This window comes from Helianthus annuus, chromosome 13 (genome assembly GCF_002127325.2).
Source record: "Helianthus annuus cultivar XRQ/B chromosome 13, HanXRQr2.0-SUNRISE, whole genome shotgun sequence".
Taxonomy (NCBI): domain Eukaryota; kingdom Viridiplantae; phylum Streptophyta; class Magnoliopsida; order Asterales; family Asteraceae; genus Helianthus; species Helianthus annuus.
The window spans coordinates 13,705,179-13,723,269 of NC_035445.2; the positions used below are offsets into that span (position 1 = coordinate 13,705,179).

General features: G+C 35.2%; 1 protein-coding gene across 1 annotated transcript; it reads right to left on the minus strand.

The window, feature by feature from the left end:
- Window positions 1–16,196: 16,196 nt before the first annotated feature.
- LOC110900547 (putative germin-like protein 2-1) lies at window positions 16,197–17,010 on the minus strand. The gene is made up of 2 exons (XM_035981847.1): window positions 16,910–17,010; window positions 16,197–16,817 (listed from the first exon to the last, which is right to left on the minus strand). The coding sequence occupies exon 2, from the start codon at window positions 16,738–16,740 to the stop codon at window positions 16,282–16,284; it is 459 nt and encodes a 152-aa protein (XP_035837740.1). The 5' UTR covers window positions 16,741–16,817; window positions 16,910–17,010; the 3' UTR covers window positions 16,197–16,281.
- Window positions 17,011–18,091: the final 1,081 nt, after the last annotated feature.

The window sequence follows — 18,091 nt, forward strand, 5'->3', positions numbered from 1 at the left end:
AGACATTAGGCATCTAAGCTTGCGAGACTTCTATTTGATGCTAGGAGAGGCCAGCCTATTCCGATTAGTACCTGCACTTAGCCTTTTTGGGAAAATACGTCATTTACACTAGTAAATACAATTTAACTGACTCATTTTGAAAAATGGTTAAAATTGATTTGAATGCACATGGCACAAAAGATTTTTATAACTTGGGATAATTACTTGTATATAATCTTGTAAAAGAATACATGTTTGTTATGCGTTCAGTTGTCCGGTTCATGCCGGGTTAAAGATTAATAGACACACCACATAGTATAGTCCCGCAGAGAGTTATTCTCGTAACCGGCGGTTATACCTTATTAATTATAAATGCACTGACGGGTGTACACACCCGTGTGCTAACGTCGTGGCCATTCTATGAATGATGCCAAGGATATCCGGGACATGGTCATTAAACTCCCAAAGGCGTTTAAGCAAACAAAACCAAATTTTTAAACGGGTCATCTTGATAATATTTAACCACCAAACGATTAAAGTCAAATCCCGACCAAGCGGTATTTTATATACCGTACCCCAAGCCCGTATAAGGGAAAATAAGTGAAAAGTATTTACCTTTGCAAGTAATAATCACAATAAGCAAGTGCACGTAGCTTTTACCGGGTCTCCTATTCTGGAACAAAGGTTTATAACAAACCTATTAGATTCCTAACAGTCTTTAATTTTGCCTAAGCTTAGACCGGTTAGTTTTAAAGATAGATACGGTTCAAACGCATGATTAAGCGAAGACCGGAATAGAATGTGATTTAGACCCGACAAGTTTGGGTACTTGTATAATATGGGTAAACTAAACACATTCTGGATTTTGAGACAAAAATGATAAGGTTTGACCCGTTTTGGTCAATTTATGCAAACTAGTCACATAAACCGAACCGAACGTGAATAATGCGTAACGGGTAACCAGAAGAGTCATATACAGGTTTCCTAAGTTAATATGCATTAAATATGTTGTGATATCAGTAAGATATCTTCTATTATGCCCCATATGAATTTAAGCTCAAATTATGCCCCGTAAGGGCATTATGGTCATTTAAAAGGTTATAAAAGAGTTTAAATATAAATCTGAGTTTTGGGTCTGATGTAATCAGTAAAAATACTTAATTTAATAAGTTATAACAGTAGGGTATCATATATATGTGAAATTCATTAATTATAACCATACTATGCACCGTAAGGGCATTTTGGTAATTTCACATAATCCTAAAAGGTCAAAACTGGAAATATGAGTTTAAAACTTTTGCTTACTGTTAAAATATAAAAATTTACTAAAAATATCAGTAGGCATCAAACCTTATATGTTTAAAATAGTTTTAATACCTACTATGCGTTAAAAACGCATAAAAAGGAGATTTGGAGCCATTTCCGGGTTTTTAAAGGAAAGCTGATATCTTTTATTATTCCAGAAGGCTCAAAACATTTTATTTATCATATTAGATCAGTAGAAAAAGGTTGGGTATCAAAAGGATTTGTAAAACTCATTTTATAACCCAAAAGGCAAAAACCGATAATAACCGGATTAAGCCTAGAACCCTATGCTATGCTCAGCCTAAAAATAAATAAAAATCTTCAAAAATCCCAAAATATTATTTTATATCAGTAGGTAAAAAGTTTGATATTAAAAATTGGGTTTAGATAGGCTATATGCTAATTACGACATTTAATTACTAAAACGCTTTCTAATTACGCTAATGAGCATAACTCTTAATCTGGACCTCAAACTGATGTCAAATTTTAGGTACAAGTTTATAAATCAGCACCTAAGGTTTTCACTCTTTTACATTTTCAAAATTCACGGTTTAAGGTGATATAGGCATAATAGTCAACATTTAAGCAATTAACGGAAACATGCATGTGAATCGGACAACTAATGAATCATGTTGTATAATCTCAGAGGGTTATACTAACATGAAACCTAGTCCTAAATAAGCTCTAAGGCATTTCTAAACTATGCTCAAATGGGTCAGAATTCAAAGTCAAAGCAAAAGTCTACTTTTGCGATTTTCGGTTCCGAACCGAGCTTAAACTGAAAATTGTCGAGGTGAACATGTTTAGACATGTTCTTACATTAATTACCAAGTTATATTAATGATAAAATAGGTTGCATGGCTTCTACATTGCTGACTATGCATTAATTTAAAAATAAGCTTTCTGTTGACTTTTTAGGATTAACTTTGACCCGACAATTGACCTAGTTAGAATGGGAATCTGAGGGTGCCCTTTTGAGGGTTTATTGCCCACATAATTACCAACTTGTAGGTACTCTCAATTTGAAATTTGACTGGACAAATTATGAGTAATCTCGAAGTCAAACCTTAATTACGACGGTTTGACTTTTAGCTAATTAACTAAGCAAAACTAAATTAGGAAGGGTTAAGGACACTTACAAGAGTCCTAAGCACGACTAGGGATCTTAAGAAAGCTTGCTTGGTGACCAGAGAGCTCCAGAAGTGAGTCTTGTGAACTTTGCAAATGAATGAACAAAGTGTTGCAACAAGAGGAAGCTTATATAGCCAAAATGACGCAACAAGATCATGCCAAGGAGGTGTACTGATGTTCCCAGATCAAGACAAGTGCCCCCTAGGCATGAAAACTTGTTGGTGCAGCCCCTGGTATGTAAAAACAAGGTTTAAAGTTGGTTACACAGCTTCAACAGGCATCTGTCCAAAGTTCCTGTCGCTGTGCTGCTCTCGCGGGCCGCGTAAGCCCATAGGGCACTCTTACGCGGGCCTCCTGGCCTTCCAGAGCCTGCCAAACAAGTTTCAAATTTGCACTTTGGGTCCCTGGTCCTTTTAAACGTGGTTTTAAGCTCCAAATTTGCATTTTTAGCCTTTTAACTTGATTTTTAAGGCCCTCAAGACTTAACCAACCTTTGATAAGTCCTCAGTTAACTTTGTGATCACCCGTAAGGCCTTAGATTTCAATGTTGACGCTTTTAACCCATCGTATACGAATATTGTCATAACTTTCTCATACGATAACGAAACTTCGTGAAATTTTTATCACACATTCTAGTGAGCATAATTTATTGTTACAAAGCTTCGGGTTTGCTAAAAGGTCACTCAGAGGTATACTTTAAACATATTGACACATTTTACCCCTGTAGTTTGTAATCTCTCACTTTCTTCCACAATGAGCTTCGTATGATCCATGATTTATTCGTTTAAGGGTATAAACATCATGTAGAGCCATTGTAAGATATATTTATCCATTGTTGACACTTTGAATCCTTATATTCACATAGTTTCTTTGTTTGTCAACTTTAGTCCCTCCAAAGTAATCTTTTACGCGTTTAAAGCTTATGACACGTGTCGATACATTATTGCACATGAATTTTCAAGGTGTTACAATATGTGTATAACTATGCACATGTACAACGAAAAAAATGACCTTGTTGACAAATTTTGACATACTATGCATATGTGCAATAGCATAACTATGCACATGTGCATCAACATGAATGACCTTATTAACCTATTCTGAAAAATTATGCACATGTGCATAATTATACACATTTGCATCAACATGATTGACCTTATATGTGCATAACTATGCACATGTGCATTAACACAGCTGACCTTATCAACATGTTTGCTTCAATAAAAAAACCCTAACCCTTACCAAATCAAATTCCGTATTACCACCAATCATATCTAACATTAATCAGTAACAAAACTACATACAAAAAAACACATATATACCATATTACATATAGTTCTATCACTACAGTCACCTCTAATCTCTCAAAAATCATATATATCACACAATTTTCACTAGTGCGGATATGAAACAATGATTTAAGCGTCATATTAACATATAAAAATCTAAATTGGCGATTAAGCGTCATGCTATCATATAAAAGTGCAAAACAAAGAGTTTAAACTGACAAAAATTCAAGAAACGGTGTAGCGACCCTGAATAATCCTGTCCTACAACAATTAGATTACGGTGAGTCCGTTGGACGTTTGTTCTTCAGATTCTCCCTAATTATGCACAGTCTTCGATAATTATGTTTTATTGCCCTAATTTCGAGCAGATGACAAATATATGATCGATGATTTTGTTTTTATTGCCCTAATTTCGATTATACAACGAATACACCATTAATGGTAAGATTGAGCTGACGAATTTTGGAGATTTTGGTGTGTCAGATGTGAACTTGTGAACTGAGATGACAAATTTTGGAGATGTTAGAGTGTCGGACATGAACTGAATTAAAAATATCAGTTAATTGTTGTTTGAAGTCCAGTAGGAGGAGGAGGGACAAGATATTTAAATTTTGCTATGTATTTACACTAATGCTTTCTTTTCACAATGGTTCTCGCAGTTCTCGCAATAAAGGTGGTTCTCGCAATATATAGGAGCATTAAAATGAAAACCACCTCCAGTTGCGAAAACCGTGAGAACCACTTTCCAACCATTGATCTTTGGATATGGATGGATGAGATTAAAAGTGATAAAAACAATATTAAATGTTTTTTGTCTTATTATGTTTTTAATATTTTAATGTAAAAAGGATAGTTTAGTTTTGTCTTTATTGTATTTATTGTTTTTTATTAGTTTTTTTGTCATATTAAATTAAATGTATTTTATTAAAATTAGATTTTTTTAATTAAAAATATTTTAAAATCTGAATTTTTTTTTACAAAAAAACAATATTTTCAGGATCTTTTACAAAAAACGTTTTTACGAGCCGTTTTTTACGTCCGTTTTTTACGGGCCGTTTTTCGCCTAGTTTTGAACGCGCCATTTTTACGCCTCGTTTTTAGGCCCGGTTTTTTTCCGCGCTGTTTTTTACGCCCCGTTTACGCGCCATTTTTTAAGCGCCGTTTAAAAATCCGATTCTTTTATTAAACAAAAATTTAAAATCAGATTTTTTGATAACAAATATTTCAAGATCTTTTTACAAAAAAAGTTTTTATGAGCCGTTTTTTTACGACACGTTTTTACGCGTGGTTTTTTTACAGGCCGTTTTACGCCCCATCTTTTCCGCTCTTTTCGCCCGGTTTTTTACGCACCATTTTTTTAACGCGCTGTTTTTCATGCCCTGTTTTTACGAGCCGTTATATAACCCAGTTTTTTTACGAGCCGTTTTTATGCCCTGTTTTACGCGCCGTTTTTTTACGCGTCGTTTTTTACACCCAAGTTTTTAAACTTTTATTACGGTTTTAATTTTTTTTTACCAAAACTTTTTTTACGGTTTTAAACTTTATTTTACAAAAACTTTTTTACAAAAAACTTTCTTACAATTTTTTTTTTACAAAGAACAAAAATTTATACAAAGACTTTTTTACGATTTTAACCTTTTTTAAAAACTTTTTTTTAAACACACGCTTTTAAATTTTTTTACGTTTTTTACGAAAACTTTTTTTCGGTTCTTAACTTTTTTTTTTTACAAAAACTTTTTTACAAAAATAATTTTATAAAACTTATTTTTTACAAAAAGTTTTTTGCAAAGAACAAAAATTTATACAAATTTTTTTTTACGGTTTTAAACTTTTTTTACAAAAACTTTTTTTTAAAAAAAATTACAATATGTTTTTTACAAAAACCCTTTTAAAAAAGAACAAAAATTTGTACGAAAATTTTTTTACGGTTTTAACCTTTTTTTTAACAAATACTTTTTTTTTCAAAAAAAATTTTTTTACGAAAACTTTTTTACGTTTTAAACTTTTTTTTGCAAATTTTTTTTACACAAAACGAATTCAGCCAAAAATCACAACTCAGTAGGTGTCTCAGATAGATAGATTGAAACTTATCATCACCGACTGCAAAAAAATAAATAAAAAAAAAAAACAACAAAAAAAACTCAAATTCATGTGTAGATCTTAAAAAAACAAAACAGGGTTTAGCTCATAGTTTCCAATAGTCATTGTTGTAAAAGTCGGGTTGCTGGTTCAAAAACCTACCTTCCACCATCCTTGCCACGCCATCGTCATCACTGCCAATAAATCGATCGGCACCATGGGGCATCACCGGCACCAAGCGGGAACCACCGGGCACCGCTTGCAAAATCGGTCCCCTGTAATCACAAAACACATCGAAAAAAACAACAGAAGCCAGCCAACATAAGCACCTATCAACATCTTTAAAAATCACAAAACCCATAAAAAAATCAACAGAAGCCAGCCAACAAAAGCACCCATCAACAGAAGCCAGCCAAGAGGCACAAATAAACCATCAAAAGAAATCAAGAACATACCCAAAAAGCAATAGAAACCCAACAAAAAAATAAAAAAAAACATACCCAAACCACCGGGAGCACCGCTCTTTTCCGGCAAGGCCGGTTCTGACGGCGGCTTACAGTGGTCCACCAGACCCGGTTCTGGCAGCGGCGACGTCCACCGGAGAAGAACAAAATACCCTTTCAGGGATGATTTTGGGTTTGTAAAAACAACCCACCACCACTCATGAGATCAGTACCCAAACCCAAAAACTCCAATAGCCATGGATGAACAAAATGAGAGCAATACCCAAACCCCGAAAATACTTTTGGGAAACACACCAGAAGAACAAGACTACTACAACCTCCACAACATCAAATCCACCTCCTTTATCACCTCTCCTAGAAATCAAAAGAAACCCCCATTATCAAAAAGACCACAAAATTCATAAAAAAATACCTTATGCCGTCCAGCACTGTTACGGTGGCGTGGCGACAGATCAACTCCAACTCAGTACTCGTCACGGCGGCAGATGGCAGACGGGGGCCGGCCACCACTGTTATGGTGGCGCGGCGACAGACGGCAAGACCCCCTGTTTCGAGCAAGAGAGAGAGAGAGAGAGAGAGAAAGTGACAACCGTCTTCCACCACCGTCTCCCCCACCAACTACCTCCCAACCACCGTCTTCCGACCAAACCACCTCCCACCACCGTCTTCTAGCACCTCCCACCACCGTCTTCCCCACCAACCACCCCCACCACCGTCTTAAAGATGATTTTGTGGTTTCTTGAAGATGAGAGATGATGGGTTTCAAGAGAGAGATGATTGTGGGTTGCAGGTTCGATTGGGGTGTGAAGGATTTTTGAGAGAGAAAAGTGGGATGAGGGATGAGAGATGAAAAGTGAGAAAGATAAGAGATGAGAGATAAAAGTCTGATGACTTTAAAGAAGAGAGAGAGAGAGAGTGAGAGATTGGACATTTGAAGAAAATGACCAAAATACTCTTTAGTTGAGAAAAATATTAAAAATGGGGTGTGATTTTTAGAGATGTAAATGGAGCATAAATATGATTTAATTTTTTTTAAAATACGACCGTTTACAAAGGTCATGAAATGCAACAGTCAAAAAAATTGGACGGGGAGGTCGGGGATTTTCTCTCGTGCGCACAGAAGTTGGGACCAGGGGCGGTGTTCCTTGTTGGGGTCCCCCTCCACGTTGGCTTCCAGATGGGCTTCCCGAGGGTGTGAAGGATTTTTGAGAGAGAAAAGTGGGATGAGGGATGAGAGATGAAAAGTGAGAAAGATAAGAGATGAGAGATAAAAGTCTGATGACTTTAAAGAAGAGAGAGAGAGAGTGAGAGATTGGACATTTGAAGAAAATGACCAAAATACTCTTTAGTTGAGAAAAATATTAAAAATGGGGTGTGATTTTTAGAGATATAAATGGAGCATAAATATGATTTATTTTTTTTTTAAAATACGACCGTTTACAAAGGTCATGAAATGCAACAGTCAAAAAAATTGGACGGGGAGGTCGGGGATTTTCTCTCGTGCGCACAGAAGTTGGGACCAGGGGAGGTGTTCCTCGTTGGGGTCCCCCTGCACGTTGGCTTCCAGATGGGCTTCCCAAACAATTTTAATCTCATTTCAGTGACATATAATTGATAAATTATTATGATAATTATGACAACAAGGTTGACATATTTGTATTAATAAGGCTAACTTATAGGTTCTTAATTTATATATCAGGAAGACAAGGAACTGTCGCGACAATCGGGGAATTTACAAAAATGGCCAAGAATCATGTTGACTTACCAAATTGGTCATCTCACGCATCGGAGGAGCAGCGCATCAGAGACCTTATGCATCCTCCAATGCGGTAAAGGCAAGTGTAAGTTTTGACCAGATGAGTCCGCCGCCAGCGCATCCGAGCCAAAAGTAAGCGGATGCGTCTGGCTCCGCTGCATCCCGAGGCGCTTGGCTGGCTGGCTAGTGGCTAGTTGATTGGCTCGTTTAGAGGAGATTGGTGACGCATTCGAGGCCTCGGTATGCTTAAATTTTTTTTATCACATTATTTTTAACATTTTGGGATTATTTGAAAATTTTAATTTTTCCCCTAAAAATGCACTGAAAATCAGTTGTTTTATATGCAACCAATTTTATACAATGCCAATCTATCTGCCTTTCGATAGTCTACAAATAGAAATGAAGGTGTTTACATGTGTTGAAGATGACGTTTTTCTAAGCTTTAGTAGTGACAGTGCTTATGGGTGATGGTACCTGGCAGATAACACGGATGTGATCGGGTTTACCCTTTAAGGGAGGTGCATTAACGAAAAAAATGCGAAGAACTCACCTACAAAGGGCACTTGGATCACATCGTGTTATCGTATTTCTCCGTCCACGTCCTCTCCCCCTTCCTCCTATGCCGCCAAATTGTTCAAAAACAAAGAGGAATTGGAGACCGAGCTTTGTGGATCACATCGTGTTATCACTTAAAAATATCTTGTTTACTCTGTAATTTTTGTTGGTTTATTTTGGTTTGTTTTTTGTTTGTTGTATAAAAGTAAAAAAAAAGTTGTACGATGTGCCTTTTTTGTATTAGTTATAACTCTGACATTTCTATCCATGTCTCCATCTATATATTTAACATTAACAAACTAGTATACCACTACACAAATAATTAGAAGATATGGGTGGTGGTGAATTTGGACCATCAAGTGATAGACCATGTTCTCGTCGTAATTCGATCTTTGAAATTGTCCCAGATGCAGCTGTTAACATGTCGGGTGCAGGTTTGAACCTTCCACCAAAACCCCCCGAATCGTACTTAACCCCGTCAGCAGCCTACCGTGCACCGCCACCAGCCCACCATGCGCCGCCGGCTGCTTACCAAACACCGTTATTAGACCTCCACGCTCACCCCGTTTAAATCGTAACTTAGTTAACCCAGCGCCTGCGAATGATTATGTTGATTGGGAGGGTGTCACCAATGATGAAGCAAACTTTGCATACGACTGCGCCATGGTAGAACTCCAGTTTTCCTGTTTGCGAGTTGGTGGTAGTCAGTCAAACTACATGGCTTGTGGTGAGGCCAACGAAAGTGACCCGTGTTAGGCTTGGTTAATAATTATATGTTTTTTAATCCGTCTAAGCCGGTTACTATATATTATGTCTAAATTAAATTTTGTAATAAGTTGATGTTAACTTTCTTTAATATATAAGTGATTTTGTTATTTTTATAGTATTTATTAAATTATAAACAAATTATTAGATAAAGAACAAAAAGTAAAAGGATCACGAAAGTAAAATACAAATTCCACATTAAACAACGTTAGGACGTGGTAAACAACGCCAGAAATACAAATTATTTGTTGAACACATTGTTCCAGAATGTGTCGTCCATGCTACTATGCATGCAGAAATGTCGCATTTGGATATACGACATTGCAATAGCAATGTCTTTGATTTCTGACCACGATCCGGTTGACATTTTCGTTTGTTATATTAAAGATTGTAAGATGGTTAAAAAGATGGTATGAATGAAATTAATGGGGGTATATATATAGGTAAGAAGTAGGTGGTTAAATGGTAAATTTATATTAAAAAATAATTATAATTGTTACTTTATGAAATGAATTCATTATAACAAAATTATAAATTTATTTTCTAGTAATTATTAATTACAGATTTATTTAAATATGGAGGAGGTAGGTGGATGTTATTAGAGGTCTATAAATATAGACTATTGGTGGGCATTTCTTCATACCACAATAATGTCGTCAAAAGGAAGGCGTCAATCAAGCATTCCAGATTCAGTAAGAACACTGTTTGGCTTACTAGGAATGACCAATCTTTTTATTGGTTACAAAATTTTCTTGAGTTCTACTACGACGTTGGTAGCCAATTTTGCTATTCAAATTATACCGGGCAAACGCCGTTAGACAGAGAGTGGTGGGGTGGAGTTCTAGGCTATTGTGGAAATGGTTTTATGCAAGAAACGGTAATTTGCTTATTTTAAATAATTTATTATTTTTATTATTTATAATTTCTGATGTGCGTGAAGTGTGTTATATTTTTAGGTATATATTTTAAGCCCTTTTTACACTTTTTAGCCAAGTTTTAAATTTATAAACACGATTTCACTAACACTAAACACACATATGGGCAAGTGCAACCATCGTGGACAACGTAGTATAGTGTTGGTAAGATACCGAGGTCGTCGAAGGACACAAGAGCTTTTAGTACCGGTTTATCCTCATCGTCTAATCAAATCAAAATGTTAGAAAAAGGTTTTTAAAACTAGAAAAATAAAACTAACTAAAATGCTGAAAATAAAAATAAAAGTAAAACAGATAGACAAGATGAATCACTTGGATCCGACTCGTGTGTAGTGTAACCTTTGATTATTTTCGCACTTTTGCACTTGTTTAAGAGATTATCTTAGTTATTGTAGTAGGCCCCTCTTTTGAAGGCGACGTTACCCTCAACCCAGTAGCTTGAGTCAGCAAGGATACAATCCTAAAGGGTCGGATTATTGAAAGATAATTTATTAAGTTATTAATGCATAATGTGGTAGGCCCCTCTTTTGAAGGCGACGTTACCCTCGGCTAAGTAGTCTGAGTCAGCAAGGATACAGTCCTAAGTAGCTGGGTAAAAGTTTTAAAAGTAGTTTAACTTATGAGGGGGTCAAAGAGTTTTGACCCCCGCCATCCAATACCGTTGGGCATTGAAGGAGGTCCTACTAAATTTGACCCAGATCCTTTGCAGGATCTATACACTGAATAATGGCAAGACTCTTACCAAACCGTTCCCTTAACCCCCGACCAGGTAGCCAACATACCTCCATATAGACCGTGGAGATATGAATGGTGAAAATCTTTTATTTTATATAGACAGTAAAATAATGCCAAGACACCACTGACAAACAATAAGGAAGAATCACCTTCAACATAAGAAACTAGTAATTAAAGTCATTAATACAAAACCAATTAAAAAGTGCAAAAGATTAAAAATAAAAAGTATTACACTAAACACTTGTCTTCACCAAGTGATGTAAGAGACTTAGGCAAACACGGCCTTTGATTGTCAAGAACTCTTATGATTAATCTTGGATCCCGAGACGACTCACACACTCTATGATGGACAATGGATGATGGTGTTGTGATGGTGGTGGGTGGTGGCTGAAGTGTGAGAGAGGTGGTGTGCCAAGGGATGAGTTGCAAGAGCTCCAAGCACTCCTATTTATAGGCTAAACAGAAGCTCGGGCACGGCCCCGTGTCCATTGGGGACGGCCCCATGTCCATCCTCCCCTCTTTCTTCGTTTAATGCAGTTTGTCTGCATTAGTTGACCACGCCCCCGTGTCCGCTGAGCACGACCCCAATTGTAAATGGATAATTATTTTATTTATGGAAGATTTTATCTATTAAACCAATTGGATATATTTTTGGTAACTGCATATCTTCTTTGAAATCAAATTCGGAAGTTATAGTTTTGTACTAAGATTATCGCTAATTCACAAACATAATCCATTAGATTTATCTCTTCCGATCAATTCATATTACTAATAAAAAAAATCACGATTTCAATGCCATGGTTGATTGTGGTTTATGTTTTAGGAAGAAGATGTGTTTTACCTGCTACAATCCTTGATGAACAATTTCTTGACGATGTGTTTTACCAACTGCAACCGTTTATGAACAATTTCTTGACGATGTGTTTTACCAGTTACAGTTTAATTAACAATGTGTTATAGCAGTTTATGTTTTAGGAAGGAGATGTGTTTATAGATGTGTTTTACCTGCTACAATTCTTAATTAACAATTTCTTAACGATGTGTTTTACTAGCTGCAATTCTTCATGAATAGATTCTTGATGATATGTGTTATAGCAGTTTATGTGTTAGGAAGGAGATGTATTTGTAATTATTGACGTGTTTTTAGGAAGGAGATGTACTTGTAATTTCTTGACGACGTGTTTTACAAGTTACAGATTAATTCACAATGTGTTATACCAGTTATGATTCACAAATGACATGTCTTCTGTGGTTTCTTGACGTTGTGTTTAATAATTTTTGGGTTTCTTCATGATGTGTTATATTGTATAACACACCGTACAAGTTAAATGACGTTGTGTTATATTGTATGCTTCATGATATGTTTTCTTGGGTTTCTTCACGATATGTTTTCTTGTATTATTCACGATGTGTTTTCGTGACGTTGTGTTTCTTTGCGAAGGAGAGAGAGAGAGAAACTTGCGAGAAATGTGGGGTGGTTTATGGTATGACAGTCATTTCCATATTTAAAACAAGCTAAATGACACCTTTAGCCCTAATTAATTAAATCATCCTATTTTTAAGATAAATATTACCAAAATGCCACCAAGATGATCTCAACCATCAAACACACTCATCCAATGGTCAAGATCACTTTGTAGAGGAGCCTCACCCTATATATATATATATATGTATATATATAGAATTGCGCTAAAATAAGAACCACCTCGAGTTGTAAGAACCGTGAGAACTTTTTGATCCGGGGCGAGGTGGACCAATTTTTTTTTCATAAACGTAGATGCGTGTATTATAAACACATTTGTAAAAAAAATTAAAAAAAATGTCGTGTGTGTAGTTTTGAGCACCACAAGTTTGTGTACGGGTACCGTAAATTTTCCGGTAAGATTTGCGGTACCCGTAAACACAAACTTGTGGTGCTCAAAACTACACACACAACATTTTTTTTTGAATTTTTTTTACAAATGTGTTTATAATACACGCATCTACGTTTATGAAAAAAAAAATTGGTCCAACTCGCCCCGTATGGTGTAGTTCTCACGGTTCTTACAACTCGAGGTGGTTCTCATTTTAGCGGTATATATAGGGGATGGTTCAAAAGAAAACCACTTTTATTGTGAAAACTCGAAAACTAACTAAAAAAGCCCTAAAAAACACACAAAATTTTTTTTTTTTTTATAAAAATCGCTAGTTTTTATATATAAAAAAACTTTTTTTCAAAAAAAAAAAAAAAATTTTGTGTAGTGCACATGTGTAATAATACACATGTGTAGTACATATACATATGTGCAGTATCACACATGTGCACTACACAAAATTTTTTTTTTTTTTTTGAAATTTTTTTTATATTAAAAAACCAGCGAAATTTTGATTGCAAAAAAAAAATTAAAAAAAAAAATTTTTTGTATGTTTTTTTGGCTTTTTTTAATTAGTTTTCGAGTTTTCACAATAACTAGTGGTTTTCATTTGAACCTTCCCCTATATATGTGTATATATATATATATATATATATATATATATATATATATATATATACATAGGGGAGGGTTATCTTGAGAATGCTAAATACTGCGAGAACCGTGAGAACGAATGAGAAAAGCAATCAAAACCGAATTGTTTTAATACAAACCTCATTCTAATTAAAGTACAACATCAAAAAAGAATTCACAACATCAAATAATTCATTTTTCCTCTCAAAATCACTCTTACTAGATTTTTTACACATGTGTAAATGACAAACTTACACATGTGTAAATGACAAACTTACACATGTGTAAATTTTTGTTATTTACGAATTCATGTAAATTTAAACGTGTAAATTTAATTTCTAATATTGTATTTGAATAATAATGATAAGTGTAAAAAAAATTTGAATTTGAATTGTTTTTGACCAAGTTCTCGTGGTTTTTTCATTTGATCTCACGGTTCTCGCGATATTTAGCGTTCTCATTTAAACCCTCCCCTATACAATTTTTTTTATCATAGACACACACACACACACACATATATATATATATATATATAATTGTTTAGTTTCATTTATAATTTGGTTGATGGATATATAATTAATGGGTTGATGGTAAATTTTTATAGTATTTTATTTAGAAAAGCAAGAAAGTTAGAGCGACACGTATTTGTAAAATTTAATTAATAGGTATATATATTATACAACTTTTAAACCGGTAGTATAATAAAAATATATTTTTTATTAGAAAGCATATAAACCGGTCAGTAAATAAAATAATTTTTTTAAATAATAGATTAATTGCCAATTATACGGGTTGGGGAACCGGTCTTTTAAGATATGCTAATTATTCATGGTCATTTATCCGTTGTATTTAGCTTCTCAACCCTGGTTTAAAGGTTTTTTTTTATTACGGTCATATAATTTAAACAATATATCCTTATTTCAAACAATGCATTTTTTATTACCCGTATGTTTATTAAAATGGTCCCGATTTATACTAGTGGTATAATTTAGAGATATCAACGAAATTTTAAGTGTTCATACATTTGTATTCATGTGTTTCTAAGTAAATATGTGGTGTTAGACTATGGGGTGTGGTTTCCCTTCCCCAAGTCCACATCATCGCCACATCACCCTCCCCTTCCACATCATCATCCTCCCCAAACATGGGGTGTGGTTCCCCCTTTTTTTAGCATGTTCTCTTTCGGTTGGCAGCTCTGGTTCAGGAGTTGGAGATTCATCTTCGAACTCGGCGTCATCGTTTATATTGATACTTAACGTGCATCTGAATCACCCATAGTATAACCCCTTGACACACTTGTTTTAGATCTTTTAGCTTCTGAAACCTTATTAGGCACCACATTCCACTTCTCACATTTTCTCAATATACGGTCTCATGTAATTCCACGGCCCGTGTTTCTTGGTGTATCTCTCAACCGCCAACCGCCAACGACAAAATTGTTGCATCATCTTCACCACTTTTAAGATTGTTCCGTGCATGTTAAAATATACCCGCAAACAAACCAATTTTTTCATTCATCTCTCTAAATTTTGAACTAACGGAATGGACTAACGATATGGGTTGTGTTGCATCAACTTGAAAAATTCTTTACAAACTTAGTTATAAAAGCCTTAACGTTTTCGCTTGTTGGCTGCAAATTAAAGTTTAAAAATAAAATAATTCTTAAGAAATCAAACACATATTAATTTTAGTATTTTATTTAAAAAATAAAATAAAAGAATATACCTAAAATCGAATTGGTAGAAGCTTTAACCCAAGCTCGTGCAAGCGCTTCCAACTCGTTCGGGTCCGAGGAATGATTTCCGCCTTCCCGTTTCCTTTTCTTGATCTCTTAGAGCTCGTTTTTCCCCTTCTTAGTCTACGTGGTTTGTGGTTGCATTTGCATAGCATGGTGGTGTAGTTGGTTTTGCATTTGCCAAGAGTTTTGAGATTAACTAAAACCGCCAAACAAAAATAGCTCCATCGGTGTGGTGTTGTATACGAGTGGGTGTTGGGTCGAGAGAGTAGCGGGTGTGTTGGGAAAGCATAGGGGCGGGTTCGGTCGGCTCGGATCCATGATTTTTTCTTTTTATGTTGAAAATGACTTTGGATTTGATGTTGAAAACAATATTAAAAATGGGGTGTGGTTTTTAGAGATGTAAATGGAGCATAAATATGATTTAAAAAAAATATTATTTTTTTTTTTGAAAATACGACCATTTACAACGGTCATGAAATGCAACGGTCAGATAAAATTGGACGGGGAGGTCGGGGATTTTCTCCCGTGCGCACGGAAGTTGGGACCAGGGGCGGTGTTCCTCGTCGGAGTCCCCCTCCACGTTGGCTTCCAGATGGGCTTCCCGAGAACATACGGAAGGGTCTTATATACTCCAAACAATTTTAATCTCATTTCAGTGACGTATAATTGATAAATTATTGTGATAATTATGACAACAAGTTTGACATATTTGTATTAATAAGGCTAACTTATCGGTTCTTAATTTATATATCAGGAAGACAAGGAACTGACTTGACAATAAAATTTAGTTATATTTTTAGTTTGAAATATCATGCGCACTCTAATATACTCGTTAATTAACTTTAGCCAATAAAATTCTAATTTGTAGCACATGTCGGTCTTTCATTTCACTGACTGACTTTGAAACACGACTATGACTCCTTTTTATAATTTAGTTCCTTATTAATAACTATATATTATATATCACAACCAAAACAATAGTCTTTTTATTCACTTATAATTTTTAACAAGAGAGAAAAGCAAACAGTGTTACAAAATTAGAGTTCAAGAAATCACATAAAAGTTCAGAATTTTGATTGAATTTGACGAACCACCTTGATGTCAACTTGAAAGGCCTTTGCAAGAATATCCTCAGCAATGTCAGGGTTTGATCCAAACACAGCATTTGCTATGGTAATGACACCTGGATTTTGACTGCTCAAACCGGCAATAGCAAGTGCGTGCCCATATCCCACGTTTTTCTGGAAGTGAATTAGACCTTGTGGAAACATAAACACGTCACCCTTCTCAAGCATTTTTGTGAATAGGCGGTTATCAGGGTTAGATGTGACAAAACCAACCAGAAGACTACCTTCAATGACGGTCAAAACTTCAGTGGCTCGAGGGTGCGTGTGTGGAGGGTTAATACCCCCTGGAGCAAAGTCAATACGAGCCAAGGAAATACCAAGAGTGTTGAGTCCTGCTAACTCTGCTACTGTCACAGCAGTCACATTAGAACCCACGTCATTCGACGTATTTCCCATTACGTGAAGCCCTCTAAAGAGAAAATCATCTGCTTTCACAAGCTTTGCATCTTTGCAAACCACACCATTCACGAATACTGCATTAACAAATATAGAAACCTTATTATGGACACCTATAAATATAGTATATCATTAAACCATGAGCTGCAACAATCTTTTATTCTTTTACCTGGGCTGTTTGCATCTGCCACACAAAAGTCCTGGAGAGGACTAGGGTCCTAAGCAAAAGCAATCGAACATGTTGCCAACAGGACACCGAATATAAGAATACGAGACATCACTAGCTGGAGGTGAAAAACTTGTTTACTAGGAACTTTGATGGTTTAAGGATTCTATGAAACAAACTGTGTACCTTGGTAGTGCTTTTATAGTAAAAGAATAGGATTAAAATATACAAAGGATGAGTTGCCTCACTACCAATAAATAATACACGTTTGTTGAAAAAGTAAATTTACGAAGAAGTAATCAACTACATCCTCATAAGATTTTTTCAACTTTTGTTCAACCATAAATTAGAAGTCAGAATGCATTGCGCTGATACATTTTGTTTAATAATCATTTTTATTAAGATTTGGTTTGTTGGATCGTTGAATGTTTATGATGTATTGAACTGATCAAGAGGTTTAGTTAAACACCATTTGATCATGGCATGGTAGTATTTACTGGAAAGTTAGTAGAAAAGATACTTTATTATTTTGAAATACAAATAGTTATAGAATTATTCAATAATGTTTGGCCCGTTTTGCGTATAAAAAATGTTTTATTAATTTGTATCGTCATCCGCTTGAGAAAAGATCTTGTCCTCACGGTCCGCTAACAGCTTCTTCCACTAAGTTGTTAAGTCATGCTGATTTGCTGGTGTCTTCATTGTTATTATATAGAGGGTTACATTTATGGCCAGGTTTGATAGAGACCTGGTGTTTGTAGATCTTGGGGCTCTAGTATAAAAAATATCTTTATTCAGAGCGGTTCTATATAAAACCGCTACATAAAAATAAGAATACCTGCCACAAATATTACTCTCCTAGGCCTTCTACTTGGAATCGTTGTATTTACCATTTTTATAACGATTATGATTAAACCCCATCTATTTTAATACATACAAGGATTTTGACCCGCCACGCGTTGCAGGGGTGTCGAAAGTTAAAGTAACTCGTATTTATACTGTATATTTGACCTGACTCTTTACTTAAAAAATTACATCGCCATCGACTGAAAACGTATTATGTTTGACCCGACTTGTTTTCAAATACAATTTACAAACGTACACAAAATAAGTATAAAACGTATTATTTTTTACTAGACTCGCTTGAGAAAAAAGTTTATTTTAAAACGTGACTCATTTACGTTG

Coding starts and splice junctions, on each gene's coding strand:
- LOC110900547 (XM_035981847.1), bottom strand. CDS start 16,740: ATGGGAAATACGTCGAATGACGTGGGTTCTAATGTGACTGCTGTGACA.